At 35.6% G+C, this 18,824-nt stretch overlaps 1 protein-coding gene across 2 annotated transcripts; it reads right to left on the reverse strand.

The window, feature by feature from the left end:
• Positions 1 to 172: 172 nt before the first annotated feature.
• LOC149571515 (COBRA-like protein 10) lies at positions 173 to 18,304 on the reverse strand. 2 transcript variants are annotated; one of them, XM_089813020.1, is made up of 2 exons: positions 17,385 to 18,304; positions 173 to 1,770 (listed from the first exon to the last, which is right to left on the reverse strand). In XM_089813020.1, exons 1-2 carry the CDS (start codon positions 17,914 to 17,916, stop codon positions 353 to 355), a joined length of 1,950 nt encoding a protein of 649 aa, XP_089669146.1. In that variant the 5' UTR covers positions 17,917 to 18,304; the 3' UTR covers positions 173 to 352. The 2 variants fall into 2 exon arrangements, with proteins under 2 accessions (XP_089669146.1, XP_089669145.1); XM_089813019.1 differs by lacking the exon at positions 17,385 to 18,304 and adding an exon at positions 3,875 to 4,852.
• Positions 18,305 to 18,824: the final 520 nt, after the last annotated feature.

Consider the following 18,824-nt stretch of genomic DNA (forward strand, 5'->3'; position numbering starts at 1 on the left):
CACATGTTAGACTTATCGATTTCAATTTACACTTACAATTTAATTCAACTAAAACCTGGGACAAAAATTAACCATAAGTTCCATAAACTCACTTCATTTTCCGAAAAAATGAAGCCTCTAAATATTCAAAACTAAATACAGGTACTTGAGAGAATAAAAGGTGGAGTGAAACTTGCCAAATAGAGTTGTCATTCATATTATCCCAGCAGATAATTTAGGCATTTAACCATAAGTTCCATAAACTCACTTCATTTTCCAAAAATTCCTTGCTAACCCACTGTGAAAATTTGACAAAAGAATCAAAGAATCAATAACCACAAAATGGTATTCTGTGCCAAGCTCATTATCAACATCACCAGAACTGTACAAAGAGAACAATGAACATAAATGTCAGAAAAAGTGTAGGCATGCTCCATGAAACCATGTGCCCTGGTGAAATAGGAATGGTGTGGGGAAGAGAGCACTCCTCGCCATTAAAGAACACCTTTGTAGGGAATCCATCACCAGCTAAAATGTTTATGCCTGGGGTATACTTCTTAGTGAAGGAGATTACCGACTGCTGCTTACCAGGCACCCTTGGATCACGATCTGGATTACTACCATTTGTTTCTCCACCCAAATAATTAAAATCTGGTTTCCCTTGCATGAATATGGTGTTGTTCACATCCGGTAGTTTACCCCCATCAAAAGAGTAAACATTTTCATAGCCAAGAAAGGCTTTGTCTAATTCAACAGCAGTAAACCAGTCTGCCAAACTAGAGTCATCCCAGTTGAAAACGGTAATTCTTGCACTCCATCCTTTGGTAAAGTCAGTATTGATGTGCCAGTTAATGCTAACCCCACAATAATCACCACAAGGCAGTGGTTGCGGTACAGAAAAGTGTTTCAGTTCAGCCCATGCAAGGGCTTTTTTAGTCCTATTCTCAAAAGGGACAAGTAGAGCATAGGAAGGGACAAGAAGGGCATCTTTTGATCGATTACATGTAGGATTTATTGTTGTTGGGCAACCACAAGCACAGGTTTGACAAGGGATAGCAGACTCATTGTAAAATGCAGAGAAGGAAACACAACAGTGATTTTTCCCATTCTTATTAGTGATGTTGCACACTATTTGCCAGGTGGCAATAGCAGATGTTTCCCTAAGTGTACCACTAGGATCTGGGAATGTACTTGGATTTACTCTCCTTGGCTGCCCGCATTGGTAGTCAGAATTTAGTACCCCTTGAATCTTCCAGTTTATAGGAGGATTATACAGGGTTCTGTTCAGATATGGAGGGAGTTTGTAGACTTGAAGTGTGAATGCAGATTTAGACTTGCTAGGATCCATGGTAGAGGGAAGAATGGTGCCATTTCTGCAACAGAAATCAATCTTACCCACAGAAGTATCATTAGCCAGCTGTGGAGGTAGATCGGCAATTGTTGGGTTCTTCTTACAGCTCATGGCATTAGATAAATCTAGTTGTTGATAGTAGTTTCCAGCTGCACCATTTAAGCAGTCAGAGAGACTTTGCTCTAGAGCCACTGCGCCTTTCATGGCATAAATGAATTCTCCATACTGCCAGTCCCAAGACAAATTCCACTTGTCCAAACGCCCAATGGGATTATCATTTGAAATTGTCACTAAAGCATTATAATTGCTTTCAAAGCTCTGCATGATATCATAGGTCATAGTAAGGTCTCCTTTCTGGCGAGCAAGGAATTTGGTTTCTACAGTAGTTGAATTTGCCACATATTTAGGATCCTTTTGGCAACAAAGCTCAATTTGGCCCCCTATAAACCCAAAAAATCAATGTATTATTAAAAGAATATTGCATGTAGAGGAATAATACTAATCAGGAAAATAAAACTTATAACAAAAATTTATATGATAAATTAAACAAAACCAGAACAGAAAGTAACATATAGCTGTGTTAATCCAAACAAACTTTGGAATAAAAGGAGGAAAACCAAAATCTAGAAGCTAAGAACAAAAGCATGAGCTTCGCATACCCATTTGACAAAACATTAAACTATGTGAAAACAACACAGATTCAGATATCTCATCATTTGTTATTCCAAATTGATACATTTTCCAGAAATTGGGAAGGGTATGTCATACAACAAACAGATGTTAATAAATACTCAAGACACTCCAATATTAGATTTGACATAGCAAGCCTCTTGAAAGTCATCAAATAGACCAAGAGGATTCACCCTAGACTAAGTTACATGAAGATTAATGGAGGTACAATGCCAGTGCAGAACAGTAATTATAGAATGCTCATCTTCAAAAGCCCCAAAATTTTGAGTATTTGTTTTTTATATAAACAGATTATAAGAAACTCACACATTAAGAATAAGTGACATAAATCCTTAAAAGACACATGTACAGAATAATAAAATACAACTTCTCTACACAATTGACAGTTGGGTGAAGATACAACTTTGGTGCAGGGGTGTATATATCAGGAGGTGCTGGGATAACACAGAACATGAATGAATGAACTATGGTAAATATGCATTAGATTGGGACACATAATCCTTATAAACTACTCTAGCAAATCAAACAAGCACATTTTTTACTCATTTCCAAAGAACAGCAATTTTCATTAAGAAAAACTAAAAGTTAAGGTCCTCAGATTTTAATGACTTTGTATTTGTAAAAGTTAAAGCTGTGAACAGACAATCTTTTATGGGCCACTTTTTACCAACTTGACTAATTTTCACAATATTAGAATTGACAATTAGCAAAAATCTCAAATCAGATGAAATGTAACAAATAAAACATTATTTTCCTCTTGAAGGTATTGTTGTTTACATCTAGATGAATTCAGGTCCCTAAATTCTGACGCTTATGTATTTGAAAGACGTGAGCAAGAAAATTCTATAAGCTACATTTGTCCAATTGACTATTTAGTATTATTTTCACAAAATACTAAAAAAGTAGATCCACCAATTAGAATATCTTCTAGAAAATTAATCAAACTTTATCTTGTATACCTTGAGGCTGTAGCAAAATAAACCGTCAATCAATAAACTTTTGTATATGCGAATTAGATCAGGGCACACAACATCAACCACCTTGTAGCCCTACCAAATAGCACATTTGCTCCTACTGAAAGTGATGCGATTTCATTTTAATGACATTGAGATCCCAAAACTCAAATGTACGATTTTGTAAGATATGGGATCGGAAAACTTCACAGGCTATTTTTTTGCCAAATGGCAAAGTTTTCAAATGAAAAGGAAAAAATGAGTTCATGACCCAGCTAACTGTGATCTGTAAAATCACACTCATGGCCAGAGACAATCAATAACCCATAGTATTAGGTGTATTATATTTGCATTGGGTGAGTGTGGCATATCCCTAACAAAAAGCATCGAAGCTTGTGTCTTTACTATTTATAAACTATGAGCAGGAGTGTTTATGAGCTAATTAGTAGCACATGACATTAGGCTAGACCAATTTTCACAAAAGGCTCAAAATTTAGATTACACGGTTTGGAAAGTTTTGGAAACAGATTAAAAATCCCTAGAACATAACGTTTTCCTGTCTACTGAACTATGGTTTTCTAGAGGAAGTTCACGTTTCTGTCTTCTGATGCTTATTCCTATCTATACAGTTGGTATTTTTCCAATCAGTAAAGTTTCACAAAAATAGAGCGGTAAATTAGCAGATGCTTTGTCAGTTTTTATATAAAATGTACACAACAATTAACGACTACTTAAGCAAATGTCATCAAACATCTGATCATATCATATGCCTTAATTAGAGATTTTCAGAATGGAAAGCTAGGGGAAAAGTATTCTACGATAGTACACATAAAAGTCCATGCCTTAATAATTTCCCAATTCGCCACGAAAGAACTATGAGAGGACCAAAACAATTACTTACCAGTAACATTGGGGGTACTGCATTTGTAGCCTTCATTAGTCAAGTTGAAGTGTGAGGGCATAGGGATTTCCGTTTCATCAACCCCAAACTCAACACCACTCATTTGAATCTGCACCTGAATCTGGTTCAAATCCCCAGCAGTCTCAATAGCAGTCTTGAGATCTGTCTGTGGGAATCCTGACAAAACGGTGCCATTGCTAACATTAGCAGGCAAACTGGAGCCATCTTCAAGCACAGCATTGCTCACACCCACCAGCATCTCCCCGTGCTGAAACCCAACATAAATCTGCCACCCTTTAACTTCTTCTTTTCCAGTGTTAAGCACAGTTGCCGTGGAATTAAAGACATAAGGCTGATCTTTTGCATTCGTTGTAAGGGGATAAGTTATCTTTGGAGTCTGCCCCTGGTAATTCAAATAAATTCCATTGCACCTATCCTTCACTGAAACTCTAGAAACACTTCCTTGTGCGTCAACCCAGAGTAGAAAGTATACTAAAAACACAACACAACTGATATTAAACCCTCCGAACGTCATGTTTTGGGCCTCAAAAGAATTCACATGTCCCCAAAACAGAACCCCCAAATCATAACGTCTGATTCAAACCCTAATTGCTCACACCATGAATACTCGATCCTTCGATTGCAGTTGATCGAATTTTCAAATCGATTCTTGGAAAACGAAATGGGCTTTCCCGAGATCGACTGCAAAGCTGAGGGAAATTGTGCCAGCAGAATTCGAAAGGCTTAAAATTGAAATGGGTATCGCTCCCAAACACAAAGGATTTAGAAGTTTGAATATTATCATAAGGGTATGGTCCCAAAGGATTTAGAAGCTTGAAGATATGAAATGGGTTTGCAGCAAAGGGATTCAAAAGATCAAGCAAATGAAAATGGGTCTACTCCAAAGCGACTCAAGAGCTTGGAAATAAGTGAAAAACGAAATGGGCGTGAACCAGATGGATTCAAGAGCTCAAACCTGGTGCTGTGAAAAGTTTGAAGAGCGTTTTATCAAGTGAAATGCCGTCTCCGCGTTTTAGAAAACAGCCAAGTTTAGGCTGTAAACCGGCAGACTCGGTCTCAGAAAAAAATCTTGTATTTAGAGACCAGATCGCCCACACGCTTACTTACTACAGTAGAAGATTTCAAATGGATGTTTAAGCTTTGATGCACATGGGCATTGTTTTATTTTATCAAGCAAACACATTTTCAAACATATGCCCGTTTTTCTTTTCTTTTTTTCTGTTTTATTTTTACGAAAAAGAAAAAGAGTTATCTTTGTCGTTGTTTGTTATTTGTGTGGGGCCCGCTGGCCGCAATGAGCGGGACTGGCAGGACTCTGTCTTCTAGTCTGAAGTGGAGCGACACGTCAGCATGAAAATAATAAAGCGGTTTTCCTTTTGTTTTTATAAAAGCGAGCAACGCGGTTTGTTTACCAACTCACCGCTTAAATCCTATTTTAATTTAAATTTTTCAAATTATGAAGAAATAATCAACATGGAAGTAATTAATAAAAATAAAAATATCTTCAACAAATTACATAGGAAGTATCGATTAAGGTTGGAGTATAATAATACTTTCATGATTAAACATGTATTTCTCTTCCTTGCAAATGTTGAGTTACTAAATAAAAAGTCTTAATTCTTATATATATATGAGATTCAAAAATAATAAAGTCGGGTTTGATAGAATGGATGATTGTATAAGATTATTTTGAAATGAATTTGAAATAAATTTAAATTCAAGAAGAGTTTTCCATATATGAAATATATATTTATTTTATATTAAATATGTTATTTTGTATGTTTTGTTAGGAAAGCAACGGTGCGAAAATGCTTTCTAAATGTCGAATGACAAGGAATAAGCAACAATAAAATTTCAAAGATGTGCAAATACATAAAATAAAGAAAAATATCACAAACAAGACACAAGAAACCCCAGATTTAACATGGGAAACCCTTTCGGATAAAAACCCACCAGCAAAAAAACCCTACCAAGCAACTTTGCATTACAGTAATAAATTACATACAAAAGACTCTGGATTTTTACACAGGCTCAGATTGTCTTGTCAATCAATCTGATTTCATTACATGTTGCCTTCTAATGATTTCTTGCAGCCATTAAAACATACTGCAATTTGTTTCAAAATTCGGCACAGAAATGGTTACAGGAAAAATGGTCAGCCAATCATCTATCACACACAATCACCCGCGCAACTGGTTGTACACAATTACGTGACTTCATACTCCATCAGACACTCACCTTGCCTTACCACATTCACTATACACAAACCTTCACCAGGACCTTACCGTACTCACACCTCATCACACACACTCCTCATGATTGCCTCCACCGTACACAAGGAAAGGGCTTCACCGTACTGGTCATACAAGCCACACACATGCACTCCACTATACTTGTCATACAGTCAAAACACATGCCCTTTGACCCCTTACTGTACGATGGAATTTGCCTCCACCGTCCAGTGGTCTTGTTGTACGGTGACACTCATTCATCGTATGGTGCACTCTCAACACTTCAACATTTCAACAATCTCCCACTTGATGAAGTGTGGAGTCATTCACTCAACATGGCTAACAAGAGTCGAGGTTTTTAAGCCCCATAGAGCTTGTGCACCACTTGGACTTAGTTGTGTTCACTGGGTTTGTTAATGCATCTGCAACATTCTCCTAAGTGTCAACCTTTTCTAGATTTACCTTTCCATCTTCAACCATATCACATACAAAATGATATTGTACATCAGTGTGTTTTGTCCTAGCATGGAAAGTGGGATTCTTCACCAAACATATTGCACTCTGACTGTTACAAAAAATTGAAATTCTTCTTGCATCGTAGCCAACATCAGAAACACAAACGCTTAAGCCAAATTGCTTCCTAAGATGCATGAGTAGATGTCATATACTTTGCCTCATTTGTTGACAATGCAGCTACACTCTGTCGTTTGCTCATTCAACTGATAACACCACCATTCGCCATGAATACATATCCACTGATGGATATTCTTCTATCAATGTCCCCAACCCAATCGGTGTCCACATAACCTTGAATGCTAACAAATCTATTCGATCCAACTAAGTTACCTTGATAGCATAATGCGTACTATGACGTACCCTTCAAATATCTCAAAACTCTTTTCACGACACCCCAATGTGGCGTGCCCAGATTTTCCATAAACCGATTTAGTACTCCCATTACTTGGGCAATGTCTAGTCTTGCACTGAACATTGCGTACATTAGACTTCCAACAACACTTGCATAAGGTACCCACTTCATGTCTTCAATCTCATCAGGAGATTTCGGACTGTCGTTGACCGATAGCTTCATTCCATGTAACACTAGAACTATTTGTTGCTTGCAATCAGTCATGTTAAATCGCTCCAGAACATTGGTAATGTATTTTCTCTAGCTAAGCCAAAGTTTTCTACTGACCCTGTCCCTTCTGATTTCCATCTCCAAAATGAATTTTGTCAACCCTAAAGCTTTCATTTCAAACTTAAGGGATAACTGAGATTTTAATTCTAAAATCATTTCCTTACTATTGCCTATAAACAACATATCATCTACATATAGAGCAATAATAATTAACCAATCACCTTCAACTTTATAGTACACGCAATGATCAAACTTAGATCTCATAAAACCCAAAGATAAAACATATGTATCATACTTTTGATACCACATTCTGGGTGACTACTTCAAACCATAAAGAGACTTCTTCAACTTACATACCAAATGCTCTTTACCTTTTTCTGCAAAGTACTCTAGTTGGGACATGTATATCTCTTCTTCAAGATCGCCATGAAGAAACGCTGTTGTCACATCCATCTGCTCAATTTCAAAGTCATGTGTCGTTGCAAGTGACAACAGAAATCTTATGGATGTTAGCTTGGCTATAGGAGAAAATATTTCTCCATAATTGATCCCTTCCTTCTGAGAATACCCCTTTGCAAACAATCTTTCCTTGTACTTGTCAATCCTACCATTTAGACCGTACTTCTTCTTAAATACCCATTTACATCCCACGAGATTTCTACCTTTAGGCAAGGGTACTAGATCTCAGGTTTCGTTCTTCTCCAAGGATTTCATTTCATCCTTCATGGCTAACAACCAAGAATCTGAATTTAACATATTAATTGCTTCTTTGACAGTCCTAGGCTCATCAACATCCGTAAGAAAAGCATAGACGCAATTAACACCCAACATGGAATAATTAAATCTCTCTCGTGAATAACCGTAGCTATCAGGTTGTCGTCTCTCCTGAGTAGATCTCCTCACTCCCTGTAGAAAAACTTCTTGAGGTTCAACATGGAGTTCATGATCATGTTCTTCTTCACTTATATGACCATTCGAGTTCTCCCCATCCTCATTCTCAAATAATTATGGATCCTCATTCTCAGGTTCATTTGAAGTCTAAAATTCCTCCCTTCGAGAAGGTAAAGGAATTTCAATTTTTTCCTTTTTATTTCTTGTCTTCTTTGACTAATCTAGTGAGATATGTTTCATCTTGTGAAAGATAGCATTCTTATTGTACAACATTGTTTCAGTGAGAGGGTTCCACAAATTTATATCCCTTCACACCAATACAGTACCCAATGAAGATACACTTCACTACTTTGTTATCCAACTTTGACCTGCTCACTTCAGGTACATGAGTGTAGGCTTCACAACCAAAGACACACAAATGTCTTAATGAGGGTTTCTTACTAGACCATGCTTCCATAGGCATTTTGTCAAACAACATTGCCTTAGGAGAACGGTTCAACAAGTAACACAATGTAGCCACTGCTTCGGCCCAAAACTTTTGTTCCAGACCAGCACTTCCCAACATGCTCCTTGTTCTCTCCATCAATAGTTGAATCATCCTTTCTGCTATACCATTATGTTGTGGAGTATAAGGTATCGTCTTATGCCGCTTAATGTCATGATCTACATAGAACCTGTCAAAATATGCATTGCAAAACTCTCCACCATCATCCATCCTTAAGCATTTAATCTTTCTTCCAGTATAGTTTTCAACAAGGTTTTTAAATTCCTTAAATCAACTGAATACTTCTGATTTACTCTTCAAAAAATAGACAAATGTTCTTCTTGAATAGTCATCAATAAATGACACATAATATCTCGAGTTAGACAAAGAAGGAACATCCACGGGACCAAATACATCAGAATGAATATAGTCCAACAAACTAGAAGATTTTTAAGAACTAGAATAAAACTAAACACTATTTTACTTTCCACAGATGCAATGTTCATAGAAATCAAATTCAAGATTACAATCAACCAACCCCTCAACCATGCTTTTATTCTTCAAGGTTTTTAAACCTTTCTCACCAATATGACCTAGCCTATAATGCTAGAGCATTTTTTTCTCAACGGGAAGTTTAACTTCCATAGCATTTACACCACAGGTTGTCACATTACTTTTACCAAACTTTAGAGAGACACTATTACAACACACATGTTTGGCATCCAACCTCTACAACATTCCAATGTGTTCACCCTTAGCTAAAACAATAAAACCACTAGTCATCTTGCAACCACCAAGGGAAAATGTTACTTGGACTCCGACATCATTCAGCTTGCTGACAAAAAGTAAGTTTCGAGCTAAACTGGGTATATGAAGTACTCCATCAATTCCCTTTACTCTGCCATTAGGGAACTGGATTCTGACTCTTCCTCTTCCAACGATCTGTAGTGTGGAGTCGCTCGTCGTGAACACCTTTCTGTCATCATAAAGTTCATACTTCGAGAACCATTCTTTATGAGAAGTCATGTGGAAAGACGCTCTCAAATCCACCAACCATACATCGTCGAACGCAGGTACTGTCAAGGTTGCTACAAAGGCATCAATGTCACTCTGAGAAGATTCAATGTCAAAAGTATATTTCTTCTTCTTCTTCTTCTTCTCCTCCTTGCAATCTCTTCAAATATGACCTTTCTGCCCACAGTTCCAACACTTCACCTTGGACTTCTTTCCAGGAGTGGTGGATCACTCCTAAGACTTTGGCTTTGTGTCCTTAGACCTTCCTTGTACAACAAGAGCTTCTTTGGCCACCTCAAAGGACTTCCTTCGCATCTCCTCTGATAGCAGTGCAACAACTACTTCGTCCATCTTCAACTTGGTAGTTGTACTTTTGATGGTCATTACCAAGTGATCCCACAAATCAGGCAACAAGCACAACAATAACATGCAACACTCTTCTTCATCAATGGACACACTAACTAATGTCAATTGTGCAATCACCATATTAAATGAGTTTAGGTGATCTGCCACAATTGTTCCTCCATCCATCTTCAAAGAGTACGATTTCTTCCTCAGGAAAAGATTGTTTACCAAGGATTTTCCCTAATAAATGTCTCCCAATTTCTTTCACAAAGAATGTGCGGTCTTCTCTTTATGGACATTCAATAAAACCGAGCCTGCAAAACTCGGTCTTATCAATCCTCTAGCCTTCCACTCTGTTAGTTCCCAATCTTCATGTTTCATGCCTAAAGGCTTAATGCCAGACAGGACACTCCATAGGTCTCGATCAACTAGCATATCTTCAACTTTAAGTTTCCATTACTCAAAGTTTGTGCCATTGAATTTTTCAATGTCCACACTTCCTGACATACCTTCTATCTCAAATTTACAGACATAAATTTGCAAACTCCCAAAAAAACCAAAACAACACAAAAAACCAAACCCTACCTAACAAGGATAACACATCTGATCAGGCTCTTATATCACTTGTTAGGAAAACAGTGGTATGGAAACGCTTTTCAAATGTCGAATGACAGGGAAATAAGTGACAATAAAATTTCAGAGTTGTGCAAATAAATAAAATAAAGAAAAATATCATAAACAAGATACAGAGAAACACCAAATTTAACATGGGAAACCCTTTTAGATAAAAACCCACCACCCAAAAAACCCTGCCAAGCAATTTTGTGTTACAATAATAAATTACATACAAAAGACCCTAGATTGTTGCATAGGCTCAAATTGCCTTTACAATCAATCTAATTTCATTACACACTACCTTTTAACAATTTATTGCAGTCATTAACACATACTGCAGTTTGTTCCAAAATTCGATACAGAAATGGTGACAGGCAAAACGGTTTGCCAATTGTCTATCACACACAATCACTTGTTCAACTAGTCGTACGTAGTTACGTGACTTCATACTCCATCACGCACTCACCTTGCCTTACCACTTTCACCGTACACAAACCTTCACCAGCACCTTACTGTACTCACACCTAACTGCGCACACTCCTCATGATTGCCTCCACCATACACAAGGAAAGGGCTTCACCATACTAGCCATATGAGCCACACACATACACTCCACCATACTTGTCATATGGTCAAAACACATGCCCTTTGACCTCTCACCACATGGTGGAATTTGCTTCCATCGTACAGTGGTCTTATCGTACAATGAGGCTCATTCACCATACAGTGCACTCTCCACACTTCAACATTCCAACATGTTTTACTTTTAAATAAATAAGAAAAATTATTATTTTTGAAATTATATACAATTAAGTTTGCATGGAGCATATTCTTTCAATGTTTATTAGTATGTTTAAGAATCGTAGATTCTATTAAAAATGAAATTTATATCTATTCAAAATAGTTTAATAATTATTTTATCCCTTCATTATCAAATTATATAACTAATTTATTTAATATTAGGGTGAAGATTTAATGTATTTCACTTTAGAAATGTTTAATTTAATGAAGTTTAAAGTCCATAACTTGATCCATTTGTCTATAATGAAATAATTAGTGTATAAATGAAATTTTAAAGTAATTATTAAATCTACGGATACCTATTTTTTCGATCAAGGTTAAAGCAAGTTTTGAGGGCGCCTGAAACCCCTTACAAATAGATTTTATCGAGAATCTAGAACCCCATAAAGCATGAAACTCTGCCACAGATAAAACAATAAACAATCTAGCAGCCCAAGAGAAACAAACAATTTGCAGTGTAGAAAAGACTGACAAAAGAAGACAAAGTTGTTCCAGAAAAACCAACAAACGGAGTTGGCAACACACAGAAACACTCTAATGAGTATAAATCAACGGCGTTTTGAGGCCCCCAAAAACAAAGAAGTGAGAATTCCTTGCTTCCTGAGCCATCAAACCAAACACATCAGGTTCCTCAAAACAATAGTCATAGAAATACCTAGACTCCCCACGGGAATTAGAAAGACCCAAAACTTGCAATCTTCCATAACCGAAAACACCCAACCACCAAGAAGGACCCTTGAAAATTTGCAACATCCTTCTAATTAGAGACCAAGAAAAATACAAAATTATCTAAAAAGGGTCTTCATAAAAAAAGGCAATGGCAGCACTTCCAACTTCAATCATGGTACTGAGGATACAGGGAACCCCACTTGTCCACTCTGAATAAATGACCAAAAAGGCCAACAGACCAAAAGAAAAAATAGAGGAAATCCTTTCCACCAAACAAGAGAGACCCACATCAATAGGAACAATGGAAAGGAGGACAAGAGACAAACTTGTTCCCATTTGGATCCAACCAGTCACCATAAGGCCAAGAGAAGAAGTAGCCCAACAGATCCCACTCCAAACCTCTATAGACCAACAACAAGCCAACAAGAATGGTCGGGCCTCCACCTCAATACGATGTAGCCACAAGGAGACAAGGGATAGTAGAGCCAACAACAACCACGAGACAAATAGTGAGAACCCCTCTCAATAGGGATCACAACCATCAAAAAGGAGATGTCGCCCAAAAGAATCTAGTCAAGAACAAAAGTTTTCCAATGGAAAGTTGTTGAGATAAATAGGGAGAAAACAATAATGGCCACATCCAAGAGACCCAACTCTAAAGCCTTAACAAGAGAACATCCCCACGCCAAAGAAAGGTAAAACCCCATCTCAACGTTGGAGATTTCCCAGCAAAGAAAAACAAGGGCAACCAAAACCCATATGCAAACAATAGATAGCCAAAGGGATTGAGAGAGAAAAGAGTCCTCAAACCCCCTCTAGAGCAAAAAGCCTACAAACCCCTTCTCACAACGGAGAAGCCTGTAGCCATAGAAAGGAAGACACCAACATCCCAATAATCTCCATGGCCATGGGCAAGTACAAACCCGCAAAGCTCTACCAAAAGGACCCACATAGGCACACCATAAGACCGTCGAAAGAGGGAAAGGCAGACTCTAACACGCGAAAGACCCCCTTTGTCACCCTCGTAGTCATCACCATCGTCATCATCTTCCCCATCACTTCCGACTAAAGCCACAGGAGCCCTAACACTCTTCCTGCTCATTCTAACATTAATTTTAATCCTAATTCTAACATTGATTTTCATTATAGTCATTATTTAAATTGTAATCCTTGTTCTAATCTTGACCCTAACCTTGGTCTTAAATTTAGCCCTAATCATATAGCTTTAACCATAACACTAATTTTTACCTTACTATAATCATAATCATAACCAAATTGGAATCATAATACTAACCCCAATTCTCAAGTTGTAAGCCTAATCCTAACTGAACCCTAGTCCTTGTTCCAAGTCTTTTCATAGCTATAATTTTAATCCTAACTCTAATATTTAAGTCAATCCTACTCTATACTATTTTAACTACCTCAATCTAATTCTACCTATAAACTTAATCTCAACCCTAATTATGTGGTTATTTGATCATCTTAGATGATTGAACATGATGCCCTTAAATACAAGTCTTAAACACATAAAAAAAGACTTTTTATGTATGACTAACAACATAAAAATCACATTTGTGAATATGGCACAATGACATATTAGGCATTAATGTTCCCTAGTATGATAGATCACACATGTGGTTTAATGATGGATGAGGGAATGTTATAAGGATAGACCAATCTACATAATTTGGAGCTAAAGTGGTGGTTGGCTAATGTATTCAAAACTATTTTTCAGTATCAAATGAATCAAATTGAATGATAAGTTGTCTCTTTAGAACAACTATACAATATGGGTTTTAAAAAGGAATATAAGTGCAAGTATGCAAAATTTATCCCTTACATCTTATTCCCTCTTCACACGTGTGTTGATCCATATATAAGAATTCATGCCAAAGTAAGAAAACAAGAAAAGAATGAAAGAAAATGAGTGTAGAAGAATTAGACATCAAAAATATACGTGATAAAAGCTATCCACGAAAACTATAACAGCATGCAAAAAGGAATCTTAATCTTATCAATGAAGCTTTGACTATGAAATGCTTAAAATAAAAAACAAACTCAAGTAAACATCATGCAAATTCTCCATTCCACAAGAGTGTTCTTATTTCTCTTCTACACTATGTTGCTCTCAAAACGGTCAAGTGCTCAAATATGATGAAAGCTAAGGACAACGAGGATATTAGAAAGTTTGTGGTTTGTTAAAATGAGAAAAAATGATTGCAATTTATAGGAAAGTGAGGAGATCAAGCATATGTTACGTTTAAATTTGATATGCAAGAGAAATCCTCAAGTTTGTCATATCATTGACTGATAAGTCCCAAGATATGATGTGGTGTACATAAACTAAGAATAGAATGAGTAACAACAATATGTTCAATATAAATTTTATACACTATGAAGCAAAGCATATAAATCAAGAAGAAAATATTAATAAATTATATGGATTGTGATTGATAAACTAACATGATAAAAATGAAACTAATTAGATAGTCCATTTATGATGTATACCTCAACATGTGTAAAACTATCATGTTAGAAAGCATATAAAAGATGTTTCTAATAAAAAAAGTATGAATACATAAAACCCATAAAAGAAATAATACATTACCCCAAGTAATAAGATTAGAAATCGAATATAACATATGTAAGTACACTATAATAAAAAAGAAGTTAATTAATGATATTAATTAAGTTATGTAATAGTGGATCCACCTTGATGGGACCTAAATTGTGTCATATAGATCATTGTGCATCATGTACATTGACATAGAAATTACCTTTAGATTATGATGCATACATGTTAATGGCACATTTGGTAATGGTATCATTGCTTTTATAATAAAAAAATTAACGAAACAAAAACTTGATTAGTTTTGAATAAATATGGTGTTTTCCTCATAGTTATTATGATGGTCATTGCTTGCTTGATCTATTGGAATTTTGTTTAGTAATATTTTAATTAGGAAGATGTATAAAATAATAATGATATCTCTTGATGACTTCTAGATGAATGTACTTAAAATACCTATAGCAGCAATTTTTTAAATAAAAAATTGCATAGAAGATATCAAGAAACATTGCTCTCCATATGTTTATTTTTTAGTAGACTTGTGATTAAAGTAGAAGAATGGTAATGTACAAATAATGATGTATCCTCTGCAATTTTTAGTTCACTTTTATTCTCTTAAAGCACCCTTATTTCTATTATAATGTTTATTAGAGGTTGGATCAATCATTGCACCACCTATTTAAGGTCATTAGCTTATACATAACACGCTATTGAATTTCATTTGTTTATCATACTGAGGGACAACTTGAAATTCCTGTATTTATTTTATTTATATTTAACTTTTCATCTCAATTTGTGAGAACTCCTTCATAACACATAATAAGTAATTTGATCTTAAAAGTTGTTGTCAACATTGAATTAGAAACATGTTCAATATAATATAATCATATCACACATAAATAAATAAAATGTCCTAGATCCACACTCTACTCACATCTATTCCTTTTTGTACTCAATGATTGGTCATGATTTTCATATTTATTTTTATTTATCTTTCCATCTTGATTAATAAAAAATCATATATAATACACAAAATGAGAGAGGATGTTACTACATTATATTGTCTACATATACAAAATGGTCCAAACAAATTGAATATCTCAAACAAAGTACATAGTGTTTTCCTATTTTTAAAAATTATGAATTTCAATTAGAAGTTCATATTCATGCCTTCTAATGCTTGTTTTGATTTATAGGCCTAGTAGTTTCCAATCAATAGAAAGTAGCATATACTAAATAGTATTCTCAATATATTTAAAATCTTAAAAGATGCATAAAAAACTTGTCAAAAGGTGAAGTGAATAAAGCGAAACTGAAATTTGTTGTTGATATTATATTAGAGACATCTTTCATATAATTGTTGACACACTCATTATACACACAAATAAAGAATACCCTAGACTATAGCTCTACTCAAGTTTGGTTGCATAATATACTCAGCGATCTATCATAATTTTCGTATTTATTTATTTTTATTTGTCTTTCTACCTTGATTTGTGAGAGTTATTATATAATATAAAATGTGAAGGAGTTTATTACTATATTCTACAACATATTATTTTCTTATTAAAAAAAAAGATGATATTCATTTAGAAGCTCACCCTCATGTTTTCTAATACTTATTTCTATGTAAGGAATTAGTATTTTTCTACCTTGATTTGTGAGAGTTATTATATAATATAAAATGTGAAGGAGTTTATTACTATATTCTACAACATATTATTTTCTTATTAAAAAAAAAGATGATATTCATTTAGAAGCTCACCCTCATGTTTTCTAATACTTATTTCTATGTAAGGAATTAGTATTTTCTAACCAACCATAGTGTTTTCCAATCACCTAAGTTTCACACAAATAGATTGACAAATTAGAAAAATATCACTTCCATCTACACATTCAAATTTGTCTTCAAATGTTTTTGCTATTAAAGCAGCCATAAACAAGGAGGTTGGCCCTTAAAACAAAACAATTGTTAAACCATTCACAACAGATAACCAGTAACTAAACTACCAGCACAAATAACAACCGAACACAATCCCCCGAAACTACCAAAACAAGTTCTTGTCTAACATAGTAGCATAATTACTAGCAACCGAAGCATTGTAGAGCATTGTTATTTTGACTAACAAAAATATAAACATACCATCTATACCTACTTAAAACAAACCTATTAATACTTAAAAAGTTGCATCTTCAAATGTTTGTTCCTATGAATAGGAGTAGTATTTTGATATCAAGCATACCACTTTCCAATCAATCAAGTTTAACAAACTAAATTGGCAAATTAGCAGATGTGCTTGAAGGTTTTTGGAATCGTTTATCTTTTGAATAAATATTTCGGAACATATTCTTTGATCCATCATTTTTGTGTTGTAGATTGGATCATACTCCATGATCCACCATTTTACTACTTATGTATATCTTTTCGAAACGACATTTATCTTCTCTATATCACTATTGTGATGATAGATCACGAGTATGATCCATCGTCACTATAATGAATTAAAGAAGATCACATTCCATGACACATCATCAGTTAGTGAGTTATAGAAAATCATATTCATAAAACTAGCACTGGCACGAAAGGAAAGTACAAGGAATACATGTGATTATCCTTACAATTATAGCCTATTTCCAAAATCTATACTAAAACCCAAAAAAATATCTAATCCCTCTAAAACTTCCTCATCAGCCATGAAATAACAAGGGTAGGATCAGAACCAACAACTTACCAGTAGCATTATTATTAGGGTCACCGCATGTGAAGCCATCATTAGCCAAACGGACTTGGGCAGGCAGGGGAAACCCCGTTTCATCAAGCCCAAACTCAACACCATTCATCTGAATCTGCACCTGAATCTGATTCAAATCCCCTGCCGTCTCAATAGCAGTCTTCAGATTTTCCAGTGGAGACCCTAACAAAAAAGTCCCATTGCTAACATTTGCAGGCAAAATGGTCCCATCATCAATCACGGCATTGCTCATGCTCACCAGCTCTTCCCCATACTGAAACGCCACAAAAACCCTCCACGCTTTCACATCTTCTTTACCAGTGTTGAACACGGTTAGAGTGGAATTAAACACAAATGGCTGCTCAATAATTGGAGTCACATTTAAAGGGAAAGTTTTCCGCGGATGCTGCACCTGGTAGTTTAAATAAACCCCATTGCAGTTATCCCTAATAGAACGTTGTGCCTCAACCCAGACAAGAAAATAAGCTAAGAACAGAAGAAAAATGGTGGTTTTAATCCCAGAGGATGCCATGATTTGGGCCTCAGGAGGATTGAGATTCAAAACCCCCAAAATCTCAGAGATTGACTCAAAACCACCAAAATGAAATGATTCAAGAGTACCTAAATCTCAGAGAATTGGTTCAATTGTACCTAAATCTCACTGAATTGATTCAGAAGTATCCAAATTTCAGAATCCCCAATTCATTTGGGTCTGATTTCGGAGTGTAGAGCATTTTTATGAGGTTGAATGCCGTCTCCGCGTTGAGGAAAGGGGTAAGATTTGGCTGGAGGCCGGCAGATTTAGTCTCGAGCATTTTGTTTTTGGAGAGATGAGATTGTGTGAAATAGGTATACGAGGAGAAGATTTGAAATGTGTATGATAAAAACCCGGGAATTGTAGTTTATCGGCCAAACTTGTTTCGAAACAGACAATGGGTACGATACACATGGTGACGAATCCCCCTTTTGTATTCAGTTTGGAGGGCGCTTCTCTCCTAAGCCGGCTTTTCAGTTTTTTAATTTTTTAATTTGTTAATTGCAGGGGTATCTTTTTTTCAGTTCTTGAGCTCTTATCATTTTTTTCTAATTTATTAAATGCAAGGGTATCTGTTTTTTTTGTATTGAAATTTTTATTATTTTAGTGAGTGTTTCATGCAATCTTTGAGTTTCCTTGCATACAACTCTCTGTCTGAACTTTCCTGTTGTTTTCCACCTATCAAACTATATTTACTACGAGAGTTTTTAGGCTAGTTTATAATGACCTCAGCCAATGGTGACCCAGTTGTTGATATTGGTGTGCACGTTGTTGCTTCAGAAAGCCATGGCACCTCCTCTGAACAAACCTCCTCGCAAATTCCTCCTGAAATTTTTTCACAAGGTAATCCTGATATTATCCTTCCTTTGCAAGAATTTGATGCAGCTTGTGATTGGTTAGAGCAA

The sequence above is a fragment of the Cupressus sempervirens genome, chromosome 2 (genome assembly GCF_028749045.1).
Source record: "Cupressus sempervirens isolate cs-2001-9-10 chromosome 2, ASM2874904v1, whole genome shotgun sequence".
Lineage (NCBI taxonomy): Eukaryota > Viridiplantae > Streptophyta > Pinopsida > Cupressales > Cupressaceae > Cupressus > Cupressus sempervirens.

Bases quoted from the DNA above. Each gene is read 5' to 3' on its own strand.
- LOC149571515 (XM_089813019.1), bottom strand. From the start codon at position 4,409: ATGACGTTCGGAGGGTTTAATATCAGTTGTGTTGTGTTTTTAGTATAC. The intron at 1,771-3,874 runs GTAAGTAATTGT...TTGGGTTTATAG, and splicing joins CAGTACCCCCAATGTTACTG to GGGGCCAAATTGAGCTTTGT.